The sequence below is a fragment of the Gekko japonicus genome, unplaced genomic scaffold (genome assembly GCF_001447785.1).
Source record: "Gekko japonicus isolate JY-2015 unplaced genomic scaffold, Gekko_japonicus_V1.1 scaffold97, whole genome shotgun sequence".
NCBI lineage: Eukaryota > Metazoa > Chordata > Lepidosauria > Squamata > Gekkonidae > Gekko > Gekko japonicus.
In genome coordinates this window covers 751363-769287 of record NW_015170278.1, presented here as the reverse complement: position 1 = coordinate 769287, position 17925 = coordinate 751363, and the positions used below count along the sequence as shown (strand labels likewise).

At 46.2% G+C, this 17925-nt stretch overlaps 1 protein-coding gene across 1 annotated transcript in view; it reads left to right on the top strand.

The window, feature by feature from the left end:
- PLEKHG4B (pleckstrin homology and RhoGEF domain containing G4B) overlaps positions 1 to 17925 on the top strand; it is a 136635-nt gene that overhangs the window by 38000 nt on the left and 80710 nt on the right. The window contains exon 2 of the mRNA XM_015417715.1: positions 6381 to 6578. Within this exon, the coding sequence (XP_015273201.1) occupies positions 6381 to 6578 (198 nt within the window). The remainder of the gene's footprint in view (positions 1 to 6380; positions 6579 to 17925) is intronic.

Genomic DNA, 17925 nt, shown 5'->3' with positions numbered 1-17925 from the left:
AAATCTTTAATTGTGTTTGTCTGTGTCCTTTATAAAGTTTATCTCTCCGCTACCTGGCATTACCTTTTATGACACACAGGGCCCGGCCCAACAAGGTCTCATTAATGTCAGATCCGGCCCTCGTAACAAATGAGTTCGACACCCCTGCCGTAGAGTCCACCCTCCAAAGCAGGCTTTTCTTCCCAGGGAACGGATCTTGGTCATCTGGAGATCAACTGTAACAGCAGGAGATCTCCAGGCGCCACCAGGAGGTTGGTGACCCCAGGATGTAGTTTTGTGCTAAGGTCCGGGCCTGGTCCATTCAAGGTGCTGGGGGCAGAAAAGGGGCAGTTATGCTAACATCATGGCACCCTCCATGAGGCGGGACTGGGCGAGAAATGGAAACGTGCCCAAGGCCAGCCGTTGAGCTTTGTGGAGATGAAATTTATTCAGTTTTGGTATAATGGAACTAGGCATCGTTTCAAAAGTTGCTTTGGCTCTGTAATTTTGTAGTTCAGGTTTCGTGTCGTACTCCCAAGCTAGTGGGGTGTTCTCCTGCCCAAGTCCACCGAAATGAATTGAGGGCTGCCAGCTCGGGTTTGAGAAGTACCTGGAGATTTGGGGGGAGGGGGCGCAGAACAAGGGGAGGGTGGGGTTTGGGGCGGAGGAGGGACCGCAGCAGGGGCCACCCTCCAAAGCAGCCGTTTTCTCCAGGGAAAATGATCTTGGTCAGTTGAAGATGAATTGTAACAGCAGGAGATCTCCAGCAGTGTTCCCTCTAAGCTGAGTTAGTGTGAGCCAGCTCACAGCTTTTTAGCCTCCGGCTCACACATTTTTGTCTCAGCTCAGGAAGGATGGCTCGAGAGCAAACTAATTCATGCAGCAGCCAAATCACTCGCTCACAACTTTAATGCCAATAGCTCACAAAGTAGAATTTTTGCTCACGAGACCCCACAGCTTACAGGGAACACTCTCCAGGTGCCACCCAGAGAAGAAGAAGCGGTTGGATTTATACCCTGCCTTTCACTACCCGAAGGAGTATCAGAGCGGCTTACAGTCTCCTTTCCCTTCCCCTCCCCACAACAGACACCCTGTAAGGCAGGTGGAGCTGAGAGAGCTCTTTCGAGGACTGCTCGTGAGAAAACAGCTCTGGAAGGAGTTGTAACTGACTCAAGGTCACACCAGCAGCTGCATGTGGAGAAGGGGGGAATCAAACCCGGTTCTTCCAGATTAGAGTCTGCGCCAGTAGTTCCCTCTAAACTGAGTTAGTGTGAGCTAGCTCACAGTTTTTTAGCCTCCAGCTCACACATTTTTGTCTTAGCTCAGGAAGGAGGGCTTCAGAGCAAACTAATTTATGCAGCAGTCAAATTGCTTGCTCACAACTCTAATGCCAGTAGCTCTCAAAGCAGAATTTTTGCTCACAAAACTCCACAGCTTAGAAGGGAACATTGGTCTGCGCTCCTAACCACTACACCAGACTGGCCGCTCTATGGCACCCCTGTGACTTGGAGATGTACCAGAGCATGATATCTCCCACTTGCTCCCTCGTGCAGGAGAACTTGCCACCAGATTGGACTCTTAAGGCATTGTTGCTATTCTAAGTGGTTGTTAGAGGGGCCCCGGTCAGAAGTGAGAATTCCTTGTCTCAGGCATTGTGCAAACACAGGGTGAGTGGAATCCTTGGCACGGAAACCTCCCCCATTGAGAGGGAGCTTTGACTTGTGTTTGCACAGTCGTGTGAGAAACTTTGCGAGGCTGTTTGTTTCCCATCAGTCCTCTGAACTTGAAGTGAAGAAATAATTTGTGGACGTAAATCTGGAAAGAGAGATCCTGTCCTTTCTTTCTTTGCTTGCCGTCTGTTCCGCTGATTTATGGCCCTTTTCCACACTGTCCCGGGGACTTAGCTGTTGCGGGCATCTCTGTATTTACTCTCACATGTTCCAAGCCTTTCGTCTCGACACCCAAAGTTACTTTAAAACAAAGGTGGTGCTATAGAAATGTTGCTTATTCCCCCCCCCCCCCTGTACCTTGATAAGGGTAGGGAAGCGACTCTGCTAGAAACTATTTCCAAGGCAAAGACATGAAGATTTCTTTTACTTAATATAGTTTCAGAGGACAGCCACAGTGGAACAGCTAGGTTCAAATCCAGGACCACCTTTGAGACCCAAGAAGTTTTTCAGGGTATGAGCTTTTGCGAGTCAAAGCTCCCTCGGTCAGATACAGTCAGAGTGGAGATCTCTGAGTCCTTATACCCCAGTCAGAAGGTGAGAGAGGTTTTGCAAAGAAAGGAGCTCACTTAGTACAGAGGCACAGAAATGGCATTCAGAAGTATTAAAATCGGGGGACGCTTTCCCCTTTCTCCCACGACATTCTGCCTTAAACTTCCAGGACTTCTGTGGAACCCCATTAAAGGTAAAGGTAAAGGTTCCCTTGCTCGAAAGCCAGTCGAACCCGACTCTAGGGTTGCAGTGCTCATCTCCGTTTCAAAGCCGAAGAGCCAGCGCTGTCCGAAGACGTTTCCGTGGTCATGTGGCCGGCATGACTAAACACCAAGGCGCACGGAACCCCCTTAGAGTTCCATTAATTTTCCTATAATGCAAGATTAAGGGTTTCTGTTTGTGGCACGGAAAGGGAGGAAAGTGCTTTAGCGTGGTGAGAGGAGGGATATTCACAGTATCTGAGGGGACTATATGAGGCAAAGAAGAGGGTGGTTTCCAGGGAAGAGAAGATTATATTCTTCTAAGAACAAACAGCTTCAACAGGGGATTGGAGAAACATATGGAGCAGAGGTCCATCAGTGGCTATTAGCCACAAGGTACAGATGGAACACTCTGTCTGGGGCAGGGATGCTCTGTATTCTTGGTGCTTGGGGGGGCAACAGTGGGGCGGCTTCTGGAGTTCTGGCCCCACTGCTGGACCTCCTGATGGCACCCAGGTTTTGGCCACTGTGTGACAGAGAGAATTGGACTGGATGGGCCACTGGCCTGATCCAACCTGGCTTCTCTTGTGTTCTTAAGAGTCAGTCTGCATGGGAAGGGTCAAGCACTTTCTCCTGTAAATCTCCCTGCACCTGCATTCCTGTAATTTTAACAAAGATCATTTTGGCAACATGTTTGCTAAGGTAACATGCAGTTCTGCCCAAAGTGAGACTGATTCCAGAATGTATAATGCATCATGCAAAATGTATCGTGCTGTGTTATGATTTAGATTTTTAAATTTTATTTTAAAAATAACCAGAAGTTTTGTGACACCTTTAAGACAAAAAGGTTTTATCGTAACGTGCCCTTTCATTGACTAGTGTTCACTTTCTTAAATGCATGCAGTGAGGTCCTCATTAGGTGGTCATACATATACGAGATTATGGAGACAAACAGTTTTAAACAGCCTGGTCCCAAATGTCTATGAATAGTGGTTCCCTAAAATGCCAATGTAGTTAAGGAAATTAAGTCATTCCTAACAACAATAGTTATTGGTAGCCCAACAAAGTTTGAGCCAGTTTGGTGTCGTGGTGAAGTGTGCGGACTCTAATCTGGGAGAACCGGGTTTGATTCCCCACTCCTCCACTTGCACCTGGCTGGATGGCCTTGGGCAAGCCTTAGTTCTGATAAGAGCTGTCCTTGAAAAAGAGCAGCTTCTGTCAGAGCTTTCTCAGCCCCACCTACCTCACAGGGGGTCTGTTGTGGGGAGAGGAAGGGAAAGGAGTTTGTAAGCCGCTCTGAGACTCCTTTGGGTAGTGAAGGGCGGGGTATAAATCCAATCTCTTCTCTTCTTCTTCTTCTTGAGTCCAGTGGCACCTTTTATGAAAGTTTATACTCCAAATTAAACTTTGTTGGTCTTCAAGGTGCCACTGGACTCAAACTCTGTTCTGTTGCTTCTGACCAACACAGGTGCCCCACCTGACTCTATTGGTAACGCATTCCTTGTACTTTTGCTAAGCTGGTGAACAACCTATAATGGTTAAAGAATCAGAAGTACTTGTCAAATCATTGAGCGATAACGTCAGACATCTCGCTAAACTATATTGAATCTATGCTGGACTCTCCCTCTGAAGGTTTTCATTTTTGTTTTCTGCTGGAGAACGGTAGCTTTTATATCACCTACAGATCAGAAGCTTGAAATGTTTTTCCACTAGTTTCTGAATATTGTCATTTTGAGGTCAGATTTATTTACTTCATGTATGCCCCGCCTTTCTCTCCAACTGGGACCCAGATCAGTTTACACCATTCTCTTCTCAGCCCCGTAGTTTTGGGGGAGGGGGCCTGGGGGGCCCACCAGCCAATTAAATCAAAATTAATTATATTAACTTTGATTTAATTGGTGGAACTCCTAAGGCAGCCCTGCACACGCGCCCAGGCTCCAGGGTAATGCCCAGTGGCCGCAGCTCCCCTCCCCACCCCACTGCAAGGGCAGATCAGTCCCCTGTAACTCAAGTAGCCCTACTAACAAGAGAACCGGCGCTGAAATGGGTGACCCATTACGTAGCCCGCGGTGCTGTGGAGAAACCCAGGGGGCAAGGATTCCAACCCCTCGGCTCCCTGCTTGGCTCTCCGGCACCAGCCGTCAGCCTCGTCCTCCCACAGTTCCTCCCGGGGCCTTCCCGACAGCCGCACCCGCTTCTAGGCACTCTTCCCCTGGGGCGGGCAGCCTCACGGGCTGGCTGGCTCTCCGTCCTTCCCTCCCTCGCTCGGTGGGTCATCGCCTCCTCCTCGGACCGGCTGCGGGGTTCTCCAGAGCATGGGCGGGGTGGCAAGCAGCGGAGCGCCCTTAAGATGAGGAGCCGCTTTGGGGAGCTGCAGGACGAGCCTCGCTCTGCGGAGTAGCGAAGATGCGCCGGGGAAAGTGGGCTCCGGCACCAGGAATGCGGGAGGCAGGCACCCAGGAGCAGCGGCAGGCAGTGCGGAGTCACCGTCTACTGGGCTGAGGGCAGAAATAGGGGGGAGGAGCTGGGGATTGGGGAGGGGCCCGTAAAAACTGTGGGGGGCTGGACCCCATGGGCCTCATGGTAGCTATGGGCCTGCTTCTCCTCCATTTTATCCTCATAACAACCCTGTGAGGTTTGGTTTGAGCAGCTGTCTGTAACCAAAGGAAGATTGACAACCAAGGACTAAGGAAAGAGAGAGAAGGGCCATTGTCCAGGAGGGTTTTAAATAATTAATGATAATCTGGACAGGACTGAGCTGGTGGTTGTGGGTGACGATGAGTGGTCTGCGATTTCTTGTAGATCTGTCTTGTAGTAGGCTATGTCTGAGTACCAGCCTGGCCTTGTCAGTCTGTTTTGTCACCTTGTTAAGTGTTCGTTGTAATCCTGAGAATACCTGATCTACAATGTCTAGGTGTGACCAGTGTTCCCTCTAAGCTGAGTTAGTGTGAGCCAGCTCACACAGTTTCTTAACCTCCGGCTCACACATTGTTTGTCTCGGCTCAGGAAGGAGGGCTCCAGAGCAAACTAATTTATGCAGTCGCCAAATTGCTCGCTCTCAGCTTCAATGCCAGCAGCTCACAAAGGAGAATTTTTGCTCACGAGACTCCACAGCTGAGAGGGAGCCTTGGGTGTGACTCCTGGAAATGGAGCAGACGCCATTGTAACCTAGTGCTGGATAGAGCCAATGGATTGCGTGTTGTGCTCAGGGTGGCAGCTGGAAGTATTTCGATATGTGTGGTTTTCAGTGGTCGTGATGACCCCGGCTAGCCCCATCTCAGAAGCTAAGCAGAATCGGCCCTGGTTAGTGGTTGGATGGGAGACACCCAAGGCTGCCATTCAGAGGTAGGCAGTGGCAACCCCCCCCCCCCCCCCCCCCTGGACATCTCTTCCCTTGAAAACCATACAGGGTCTCCATAAATTAGCTGTGACTTGACTGCACTTTCCACCACCATAATGGTATCAAAAAAACAGGACTGTTGTATGGACTGGTCAGGGCTCAGGCGGCCAGTAAAGTTAAAGATGTTGACGTCTTGGTGGGACCTCTTGAGGGTTTCCTTACCCTGGGCCAGGATGATGAAACTGTCATAGATGAAGCCACACCACAGACAGCCAACAGTTACATGAAGCATGTTCTCCAAAGCAATGTTTTCCAAATGTTCTACTTTCAGGGAAACCTTTCACTTTGACCTGTCAGATGAGAGAAACCCTTTGTGTTCTGAAGGATGTTCCACCCTTGTGCGGAGTCACTCTCCCCTGCAGTCTGGAGTAGTAGGCAGGCTGTCTTTCAGGGATATTTGTCCCGCGTGGCTGTTCAGGAATCCCCGATTGGCTTCTGGAGACTCCCAGGGCACTCAGGAACACACTTTGAAAACTAGTACATTAAAGGTTTCAATGTTGTTGGTATTTGTGGGTTTTTTAAAAAAAATCCTGAACTATTTCCTTCCCCATAAGTTAACGCTTTTGTGGCTTTTTATTTCAGGATTCGGAATCCCTTGATACTTATATCCAGAATACTCTCTCGTCTCTCTACCCACCTTTTGAAGCCACGGCTGCTACTGTTCTCTGGCAGCTTTTCAGCATTGTTGAAAAGTTCTACCGTGGAGACGGTCTCAGATGTCTAATTGATTTTCTTGTCCCTGCCAAGAGAGTCTTGCAGTGCATCCAGCAGGAAACCTGTGTGAGTATATTCCTACCTTCGCTGCTAGAACAGAGACTTCCTTTGTTCACGGTTTAAGATTTTTAAAAAAAAGATGTCGAGTTTAATCTTTTTACCTCTAAGCTTTCTGAATCTAGCTAATGAAAGCATTAGATAACCATGGGAAAGTGTGCGTTCTAATAAGAAAGGGAAGCATCGCCGAGAGAGGAAAAACATACAACTTCCTTTACATTCTGTTGGGAATACGATCTGAGCCGTCTTACCCCTAACCTGGAGCACAACTGGAAGCCACAAAGCTGGTCATGATGCATTTGGGAAATGTTGCGGGGGGGGGGATACTTTTGTTTCCCCCCACTTTTTTTTTTTTAATTTTTGCCAGGCAGAGAAGTGACAGAGAGCCCAAAAGAGTGGTTCTTAATGACAGGAGAAATTTTTCCTTTGTGTAAGCATTAGAACTGTATTTGGATTAGGTGCTGAAAATTGTAACTCAGTAATGCCATTACTAGGGCGTCACCTTTTCGCGTGCTTCTTCGGATGTTAAAAGCAAGAGGCGAAAGCCAGAAGTAATCAAAGTAATCTGTTTGTAATCGATCTTCTGCGGCTTTTATTTTTAAAGGGGCAGTTCCCAATGTTTGTTTGTTTATTTATTTATTAGTTATATTTATATCCCACCCTCTCCACGGGCGGGCTCAGGGCAGCTCACATTTGCCGGCGTAATATAGCCGGTTAGCATAAAACATTTAAAACCCGTTAAAACAATCATACAATATTACTTAAAGTGCTCACCTTGGTCGTCCATCAATGGGTTAAGGTAGCGTACTATGAGATGACATACTAAGATCCCGACTTAGTAGTATTCCGGTCTCCCACGACAGGGCCAGCCCCCACCAGAGATGTTATTGATAGTAATAGTTGGCGTTGCACATGGTGCGCAGAGAAGCAAGGGGTCGTGCCGAATGCTGCCGATCTTTGTAGCGGAGGGATAAGAGGCTGTCCCTTATTGAGGCCGTGTATGGGAATATGAGAAGAATTAAAAATTCGCTCACAGACTTCTTTTTCCACTTATTTAAATGTCAGAATTACATCAGTTTACTATCTTCCTTAAACATGACCCCATTTGGCCAGCATAGACTACTGATGGATGTTCTAGGCAGAATAATATCTGCGTATGAAACATCTACTGAAATGCTCAGAGCCTTGGTCAAAGCAAGTGCTTTATTGGGTGCGATGGTTGTGCCGCAAGGGGAGATGAAAAGGCGCAGGAGGAGCACGAGGGCATCTTGCTAGTGTCATTCACGGGCTACCAGGGTTGCCAGGCCTCCCACGATGGCTGCAGATTTCCCAGCAAACCCAGCCAACTGCCCACTGGCACCTGAAATGCCAGTGGGAGGGAAATGGGGGAAAGGAGGGCATGCTGATGTCACTTCCTGCAGAAGCCGGAAGTGATGTTACAGCCTCATGGGGCGTTTTAGGATTCGCCAGAGCTCTTGCAAATCCTAAAGCCTTTTCCCAACGGCATAGTATCATTTGTGCTTTTTGTTAGAAATGTATTTGTTTCAGTTTATATTCTGCCCTCCCCACAAGCAGGCTCAGGATGGATCACAGAGCAGAATCTAAAATATTCTGGCTGCGGTCATATGCACAATTAGACCTGCCATAGGTGCAAATGCCGGGCAGATTTAAAGGTCGCGATCAGACAACAACATCTGGAAAGCGCCCCGCAGCCGTCAGCAACCCGTTCTGCTCCGCTGCAGAAGTGGAGTTAAAAGACACCGGGGGAAATCTGGCAGAAAACGGGTTGCGATGGGGCCATGGATGGACTTTCCCGTGTCTGATCGCTCCAGCGCGCTCTCAGGGCATCAGGATGGTCTGATCTGGGATGTTGGGAAGATGCTCTTGGTATTTGGGCAAAAACTCTATGGTAGAAGCCAAATTTGCCATAGAGTTTTTGCCGAAAAACTAGAGCATCACCCCGAAGTCCCGGACATGATGACGTCACTTCCGGGTCACTTGGGCAATGACGTAGACACAGCGCTGTACATTGGATGGGTTTCGATGCTGCTCCTGGAAAGTTCCTCCTCCCCCTGCCAACCCTAAGAAAGGGGGACTTGCCCAAAGAGGAGAGTGTGGGCTCTACCATTCACTTGCAGGCACACCTTAACAAGAAACTTTAAATAAACGCGGAGATGCTCAGAAGTCCACATTCTGCCCTCGGTGCTGCATGCCTTGCTTTTTCTGTCCCTCCCTGGGACTGTTGATGCACCCTCAGCCCCAAGTGTGGGAGAACCGCACTTGATATTTAACACTGCAGTTCTCTTCTAATGGAGTCAGCAACAAAATACTTAGTTCCGCTGGCGAATAAACAAATCCGGCTACGAGTTTCAGCGTGCATGTTCCACGCCATCCAGGCTTTCAGAATTAATGCCGGCCTGTGAGTAGCTGGAAGTGTGGGCTTTGTCCAAGACTGCTAATACAATACAAAATCAAGGAAGTGTCGATCAGGAGTAGGCTGGGAGCTTCTCATATTGCAAAAATAAAGAGAGGCTATTAACAGGAGGTTGTTCAAGCAATTAGAGGTCTGTACACATTTTAGTGTCAAAATATTATTTGATCACTTGGATCTCCTTCTCTATAGGAACACACAACCTTATTTTAAGGCTTTGAGTAAGTTTCCTCCGCCGTTGAGGACAGTCAGTCCTTCAGCTGGCTTCAGCAGTGAGCAGGAGCGACGTCTTCACGGGGGAGTGAAGCGGAAGGAGAAGGGTTGCCCACACATACCTTGTGAATGGCAAGTTTCTCAGGAATGCAGCTATTCAGGAAATCACTTGAAGATTTACAGGCCCCAGACCCGGCGCACCAGGGAGGCAAAAGGATTTATAACCCAATGTTTGTGCAAAGCCTCAACAGGAGTCTGAATCAGGGGTTTAGTGCCTGTTATAGTCACATAAAGGACAGTTCTGTTTCCACTGTGAGCCAGCAGCAATTATTCATTGCTCTGATGACAGATGTTTCAGCCCTCAAGTACCATTCTTCTCTCTCCTTGCCTCACCAAGTAGATCTTTTCTAATCCCCCCCCCCCTTCTGCTATCAGCTTCCAATTTCTTTACTGGGAAACCAACCAAAGCTAGTTTGGCCTTTGCTGGTAATCAGAATCTTCTAGCTGTAAACTTTAGGAAGAAGGGGGCATGCTCTGAAAGCACAGTGGAGCTGCAAGAGTCGCATATGTATTTATCACTGCTACGAATGGCGCTACCTCGGCATATTAATTTTTTATATATTAAAAAGTGTCTTAATAGCAGGCATAATTAGGTATTGTCAGAAGCTGGAGGTGTGGTTCTCTTCTTTTTGGAAGCTGTGTTGAGCCTGTTGGAGTCCAGTCTGTACATGTTTCGGGGCGAACGAACTGATGGTTAAAGCAGAAAAAATTATTGATTGAGCATAGGTCTGATCCAGGGATAAGTGTAGACCTGGTGGCATTCCCCACTGAAATGTTGGTTGAGTGTGCTTTCGGCTCTGACACTTCTTCTAGATGCCCAGCAGGATGTGGTAGCCAGGAGGCCATTTCTCACATTTTCTTAGAAAGGAGCAACTGAGCTACAATCATTCGTGCTTCGTGCACTTCCAGACTAGACTACTGCAATGTATTATTGTTTTGACTGCTTTTGAACACTGTCCAGCAATTGCAACTGGCACAGAAAGCGGTAGCTAGGGGTGTGCAAAAAAACAACAGCGGTATTTTTCAGGTTTGGGTATATTGAACCCCCCAAAAATTGTTATTTTCCAATATTCTCGAATCTCAATACCGGTATGGTATTCAGATTTGAGAAATATTTAGGAAACCTGAATTTTTGGGCTCCATTATAACCTATGGTCCCCATAGGGTATAATGGAGAATCGATCCAGGGGTATCTGGGGCTTGGGGGGCTTTTGAAGTAGAGGCAACAAATTTGCAGCATAGCTGCTTGTGCCTCTCCTCACCCCCACCCCCAAGTTTAAAAAAGTTTGGACCACCCTGGCTGATCCTGGGGTGGCTCTTTTTGCAGCTGCAAGAGGAGCCAGCCCTAGGTGAGCTGCGGTGAGTTCACGCAGACTGCGTTTAAAGGGACAGTGAGCCCTTTAAACACCTTCAGAGTTCTCTAAGCTGGAGAAGTTTCACGGCTTGGAGAAGACATTTAAAGGGACTGCAATCCCTTTAAATGCTTTGAAGGTAATTTATCTGGTGGTCCCGAAAATCCTGAATATTTTTTGGGCTTTTCGGGGCTTGGCCATTTTGGATAGACAACCAGTATCCAAAATGACTATCTGGTGGAATCAATACCTGAAACATACCAATAAGATATTTTCCAGGTATTTTTTTCAGCTCAGATTTAATCGAATGCACACCCTTAGTGGTAGCCCAACTGTTAACTGTGGCTAGCCACTTGGAACATATCACACCAGTTTTATGACAGCTTCAACGATTCCCAAGGTGGGTAGCTGTATCAGTCTGTCTGTAGCAGTAGAAACCAATTGGCAGGCAAAGGAAAGGTGTCAGCGGCCATCATGGTGCCCACCATTGTTCCCTCTAAGCTGAGTTAGTGTGAGCTAGCTCACAGTTCTTTAACCTCTGGTGCACACATTTTTTGTCTTAGCCCAGGACGGATGGCTCCAGAGCAAACTAATTTATGCAGTGTCCAAATCGCCTGCTCACAACTTTAATGGCAGTAACTCACAAAGTCACAGGACTCCACAGCTTAGAGGGAGTATTGGTGCCCACAAGCACCACATTGGGGTTTCCTGGTGTAGGGCCTCAGAGGTCAAGAGTAGCCTGCTAAAACTAGACTCAGAAGCAAACTAGCCATTGTTGAAAAGAGCAAGGGTCCAGGAGCACCTTAAAGACTAACAAAATTTGTGGCAGGGCCTGACATTTCATGACTCAGTGCACACTTCTTCATGAGAGCTCCTCCCCTGCCAGATGAAGATTACCAAACAGGCAAAGAAACTATCATTACAAAAGCTTTCAGCAGCTGTAAAGATTGTTCTTGCTTGGCCTAAGAACTCTGCCTCAACACCAACAGCTATGGAAGATTTTATCAAAGTCATCATGGAAATCAGCGTATCTGATTCTCAACATGGCCCCATCCGTGGATACTTAAATGCACTGAATGGAACTATGGAGAGAGAAGGCGGATTTCCCAACAACCCCCTCCCCCAGCTTTGCAGAAATATCTGGAAAATGTTAAAAGAAGTTTGTGGGGGGGAGGTTAAAATCCCACCAAAATAGAATATATTGCAAGTTTTAGAAGGACAGTTATGTGGGCAGACAAGGAAGCAGGCACCAACGCTGCCCCCATCAACGGGAGCCAGTGGGTGGGTGGGTGAGCGGGACAGGTGGCGAGGGAAGGGGGGAGCACCAGCAGAAGTGTTTCCAGTGAGCAGGTTGCCCAGAAACCGGCTAGACGGCAGGATGGGGAGGGAGAAGGAATCCTCCCCGCCGTGAGACTTGTGGGTCCCCACTTGTGGATATTCTAATGGAAAAAATTCTCAGAAAAATGGACTAGTAACCTCAGACATTCATTAAAGAAACTAAAATAATAGTCACTGTAATAACAGAAGGCTGTTTGAAAATATTTTTAAAGCTATGGGGTAGGTCCTACCCCTTCAGTGAACAAAGTTTATTCATCTGCTTGTTAAAATATTTATACCCCTCTTTTCATTTCCGGTTAAGCTTGAAGTCATCCTCTGACTTAAGTGGGTCTTCCAGCAGAGCCACTCAAGTTGGAGGAATGGCCACCTAGGGGATGGTCAAATCCACCCCTGTGTTTATTGTCAATACATACAATGCGAAACCCGGTTTATGAAGAGGGATGTGACTTTATCCCAATGAACAAAGGGGCAGGATTGTGCCAAGGTTCTGTGCTGATGTCACGCCAGCCTCCAGCACACCATGGGTGGCAAACCCCAAACCAGACCCAGGGAACAGTCCGAAGCAGATCTACTCAGAAATAAGCCCAGTGTGCATTCTTACAGTGCAGTCCTCAGGATACCTTCCTGTGGATAACATTGGGCTTATTTCTGAGCAGGGCTCTTTTTGTAGAAAAAGCCCAGCAGGAACTCATTAGCATATTGGGCCACACCCCTGACAGCACAGCTCATTAGCCTATTAGGCCACCCCCCCATGTTACCAGAAGTGTAGTCATCCAGCCACACCCACCTTTTGCTTGTTATTCTGTTTACCTTGTTTGTTGTCAAAGCCCAGGGCCTTTTTTTGTAGCAGAAACTCCTTTGCATGTTAGGCCACACACCCCTAATGTAGCCAATCCGAATGAGTTTCTGCTGTTGGGTGTGGCCTATTATGCTAATGAGTTCCTGCTGTTGGGTGTGGCCTATTATGCTAATGAGTTCCTGCTGGGCGTGGCCAACTCGGGAGCCAGCCGGAACTCCGTTCCTGTGCGTTCCTGCCCAAAAAATAGCCCTGTATCTGAGTAGATCTGCTTGGGACTGTTCCCTGAGTCTGGTTTGGGGTTTGCCACCCATGGTGTGCTGGAGGCTGGCATGACATCTGCACAGAACCTTGGTACCAAGTCGTTCAAGATTTGTTAGTTGAGCACCACTTGGCAGCCAAGCGGTAGCAGCACTGGAAGTGCGTGTGCTTCCTCAGATTTCTCAAGTCCTGCAGCAGGGCAGACGACCTGCACGTGTGATCCTTTCCCAGAAAAACAATATACTGTAAGGAATTGCCCTATAATTACTTCCCTGTGCAAAGGGAACAGACCCAAGCTTCTGGGCTTGGTTTAACTCAAACACTGTTTCTACTGTAGAGCGTCACAATAGTTTATAAGTGCTGATGTAATGCTGAGTTCTGAAGCTCCTCTGAATGTTTCCAGTGTACGGCCAGAATGGTTCTCTTGAGCAACAGGCAGCCTTTGTAGTTTTCTGACAGCCAGCTAGATGAACCAACTGGCTTATTCCTAAATCAGTACGTTTAATGCAATAAACGGCAGGTAAGACCTCTTTTCCTCTTTTCAGGTCTGGACAGGTGCTTTGCATCTACAAGCTACTAATTATATTGCAAGCTGGGATTTTTTAAAAACACTTTGTTAACCAAAATGCCACCATCTGATTCCTTTTAAGTATTAGTTATGTTGATTTATAGGGTGCTTACTGATGTAGGAACTGAACTATATCATTACTCAGTACCATGACTGACTTTTCCAGGTGTTTCTACTAACAGAAACTCCACCTTTGTAAAATCAACAATAGACAGCTTCTTCAGAGAACGCTGCACAAAGAACTATTTGATTATCATTTACTTAAGTTTTTGACAAACAACGGCAGGCAAGTAAGCCTTTGTTTAGAAACCAAATCAGTTTAAAATTGGGGGGGATGCTCACAACTTTGGTTTTAACATAGAAAAATAGAAATAGAAGCTGATGTGTTGTTTTGTTTTAAAGAGAGAGAACAGGAACATAACATCCAATGATGTTTACTGGGTTGGAATTAATTACAGAGGCAACACATTCTCCAAAGAGGATGCAAATCCGTAAGTTAAAATGCAATGCCCCAAGCTATACAAAATGCAGAGAATAAACACACAAGTACATCTAGATGATCTCTAATGTACAAACTTTTTTTTTAATAAAGGTTTTATTAGCTCCCCTAAAAAGGGGAGGTATTTCGCTTAAAAGAAAAAAAGGGAGGGGTAGACAGTGGGAGAAAGAGAAAGCTGAGTGATATATAAACTGGTAAATTAAACTGTTAGTAATGTCCAATTAATCTTCTTGGGCTTCTTCTGTGTGTTGCCAAACTTCTTTTCTTAGTCCTGTTACATGTATTCTCTGTTAGTATGTTAGTAATGTTCCTTTGAGATTCTGTTAATAAAAAGGATCTCTTCTGTGCACATTCAGAACCGCTTCTTTGCGTGCTGGGTACTTTTACTATCGCTGACGTGGAGGAGCTTCCTCTGTTGTCTTCTCCTTCCGGCTTGTTAGATCCTCCTTCGGGTTGTTGTTAATACGCTCAGTTCATGTACTATAAATCCTCTTCTTTTCATGCCATTACCGGAGGTCCCCATTTTCGAGAATGGTCTAATGTACAAACTTAATTTCAAGTCAGCTGTGACTTGATGGCAAAAATGAATAAATAAAAGGACAGCTAAACTTTCTTTTCCCATGGATTTGTTGATTATTTATTAATATTTAAAAGTAATTTATTAACGATTGGCATTGGCGTAACTCACCCTGTGGTGCAAAGCAACAAATGCTGGAATGTATTTAAGGCAATTTCTTTCCCTTTGAATGTGTTGATGACCGCTCTCTAAAATGCTGTCATGTTTCTTCTTTCTTGTATCTGTGGTAGTCAGTGTTGAGAGAAGGGGGGGGGGGGGGCGCCACTGATACGTTAAAAGAACATGTTTTTAATGACATTAAGATGTAGATGATGAGTTCAGAGGTTGCTCAGAGGACCTGAGCGGCAGCAGTCACGGGAACAGGGGAAGGCTGGTCCATCACTCCGCGGCTGTTTGGGCGTCCCAGCCCATTTCTGAACACAATATTGTAGGTGAAAAACTCAAAGGCATTGGTTTAAATCCCCCCCCCCCAAGCAAGGAAATGCACAATTGCAAATAACCTCTTTATTCCAAATCCTTACTCAGGTACTGTGCAACTGGAATTGGGACCTGATTATTCTGTGTTGTACCCCTAATTCTTGTAGCTTTTAGTAAAGGTTTGAAGATTTTGAACTTAATTTTGGTTTGGTGTAGTGGTTAGGAGCACGGACTGGGTCAGTTACAGGTTCTCTCAGAGCTGTTCTCTCATGAGCAGTTCTCAAAAGATCTCTCTCAGCCCCTCCTACCTCACAGGGTGTCTGTTGTGGGGAGGGGAGGGGAAGGGAAAGGAGATTGTAAACTGCTCTGAGACTCCTTCAGGTAGTGAAGGGCGGGGTATATATATCGAACCTTTTCTTCTGGGTTTTTTTTTTGTGTGTGTTTTTGCTGCTACATGGGATTATGAACCAAAGAAAAGGCTTTAATGGATCATAGCCTCTTCCAATCTAAAGGGTGACTCCTGCTGGTCAATCTCTTGTCTGAAGCCGATGGGGGGGGAAATGAGCGCTTCTCGATGAATGGAAACCCGAGACAGAAATAGGCCTCTCCCGGCAAGGAGACAGGGTGCTTCCATCAGACACTTTGCTCTCCCCATAGTGTTCATTTAATGAGAAACAATTGAATCTTTATGTATTCTGAACTTATCACCTGTCCCTCAAGAGGAAAAGACCAAGACGTATTTTCCTAAATGCTTTTGTATCGCCTCAGTTGCTAAGATACACTTCTTAGTTAATTATGATGGAAAAAACACAGGTTTATTCAACTTTCTCTTGGTCACCACACAGTGGGACAGGCACATACTGCAAATGTAGTTGTGCACCTAAAAGTGACATGTATCGAATGAGAATCATGTGAGTTTTCAGAACACGTGCATCATGCAGAAACTATGATCAGAAATCCATGGTTGGCTGCAATTCCTCACTGAACGCGCATATACACAACAGCAGATTCAGTGCACTTCCCACATAATGGCCCAATTAACAACATACCGTGAATGAGTCCCAGACTCACTTTCACTCTTCCGTTGTGTGCTGTGACTTCCTTCCTGTTTTGAGGTGAAGCACAGGTGCTGATTACATCCAGACGGACAAACTGTATTTTATGTTTACCCTCCAAACCAGAATTGCAAACCATGATTGCCCTGTGGATACCCGTTGCTGGAAGAAAGACTGAGGCAGGGCAACCGTGTCTGTTCTTGTGGACTTCCCAGTGGCTTTCAGTACCATCAACAACAGTATCCTTCCAAGTTCAAGTCCAGTGGCACCTTTAAGGCCAACGAAGTTTTATTCAAGGTATAAGCTTTTGTGTCCGTCCTCACGAAAGTGTATACCTTGAGTAAAACTTCATTGAAGGTACCACTGGACTCAAGCTTCGTTCTGCTGCTTCAAGACCAATGCAGCTACCCACCTGAATCTAGTATCCTTCCAGATTGTCTGGGAAGGTACCATCTGAGAGGAGGAGGAGGAGGAGAGGAGATTGGACTTATACCCTCCGGCCCTTCACTACCCAAGGGAGTCTCAGAGTGGCTTACAAACTCCTTCCCCTTCCCCTCCCCACGACAGACACCCTGTGAGGCAGGTGAAGCTGAGAGAGCTCTGACAGAAACTGCTATTTTTCAAGGGCAGCTCTGACAGAACTATGGCTTGCCCAAGGTCATCCAGCCAGGTGCAAGTGGAGGAGTGGAGAATCAAATCCGGTTCTCCCAGATTAGAGTCCGCACTCTTAACCACTACACCAAACTGGCTCTTGTGTACCCTCTCCTTTTGCTTGGCTGGTTGTTTCCAGAAGGTGGAACCAAAACACCACTGTGCCACATCTGATGTGGTGTTTGTAGAAACTTCTGAGTTTGGATATATATATATTTTTTGTCCTATGGGAAGAGTAATATCTTCTCTCCCTGCCTCCTCTTGTCTTCCTGGTTAAAAACCTTTGTGTGTTCTAAAACTTGAGGAGTTTCAACTAAGTGTTTAAAGTTTTTTGAATGCCATAGGTTTTGAAGAACAACATGCAGGATAAGTTACTGTATGGTTAAAAAAAATATATCACTTTTGTTCACTCTAGATAAGGAACTGGTCCCTGTGACAAGTCTTTCATATGAGAAATATAACACAGCCTTTCTTTGGATGAATAGCCTTTTTCATTCAGTGTTTGCTGCGGCAGCAGCAACGCCAACCCGTGAGAAATGTGACAAAGCCCCCTTTCCTAGATCCTGCAGGGCCATTTATATGAGAAATGCAATGGATTGTTTGTGTGTAAGAGTTCAGCAGCTGATCAGCAAAATCAATGCAATACCAGCAGGTGATGTTCGGTGATCTGTGTTCCTTTTTGTATTTACCCACATTGGTTCCCTTGCAGTGCCTTTCCCATCTCCTCCACAAAATTGCAAAGTTCTCATGCAAAATGTAGGTCATAATATCGATCTGTCACAGTGGAGTAAAATAGGGAAAGTGAATGTTAAGTTGACTAAATCTGTTACATAATATGTTTTATAGATGCCTTCTAACCCCAGATAGGTTGTCTAAAATGTATAAAAATTTGTGTAATATATGTTGGAAATGTAACAACCATATTGGGTCATACTACCATATGCGGTGGACATGTAAAAAGGTTCATAAATTTTGGATAGAAGTCCCCACTTTCTTACAGTCAATCTTGAATATCATGATACCTTTTAAGCCAGAAATATTTTTGTTAAACTGTTTACCAGATGAGTTAGATAAGAATCATAGATATTTCATTTTACATGTTATAACAGCTGCCAGAATCTTATTTGCAATGGCACGG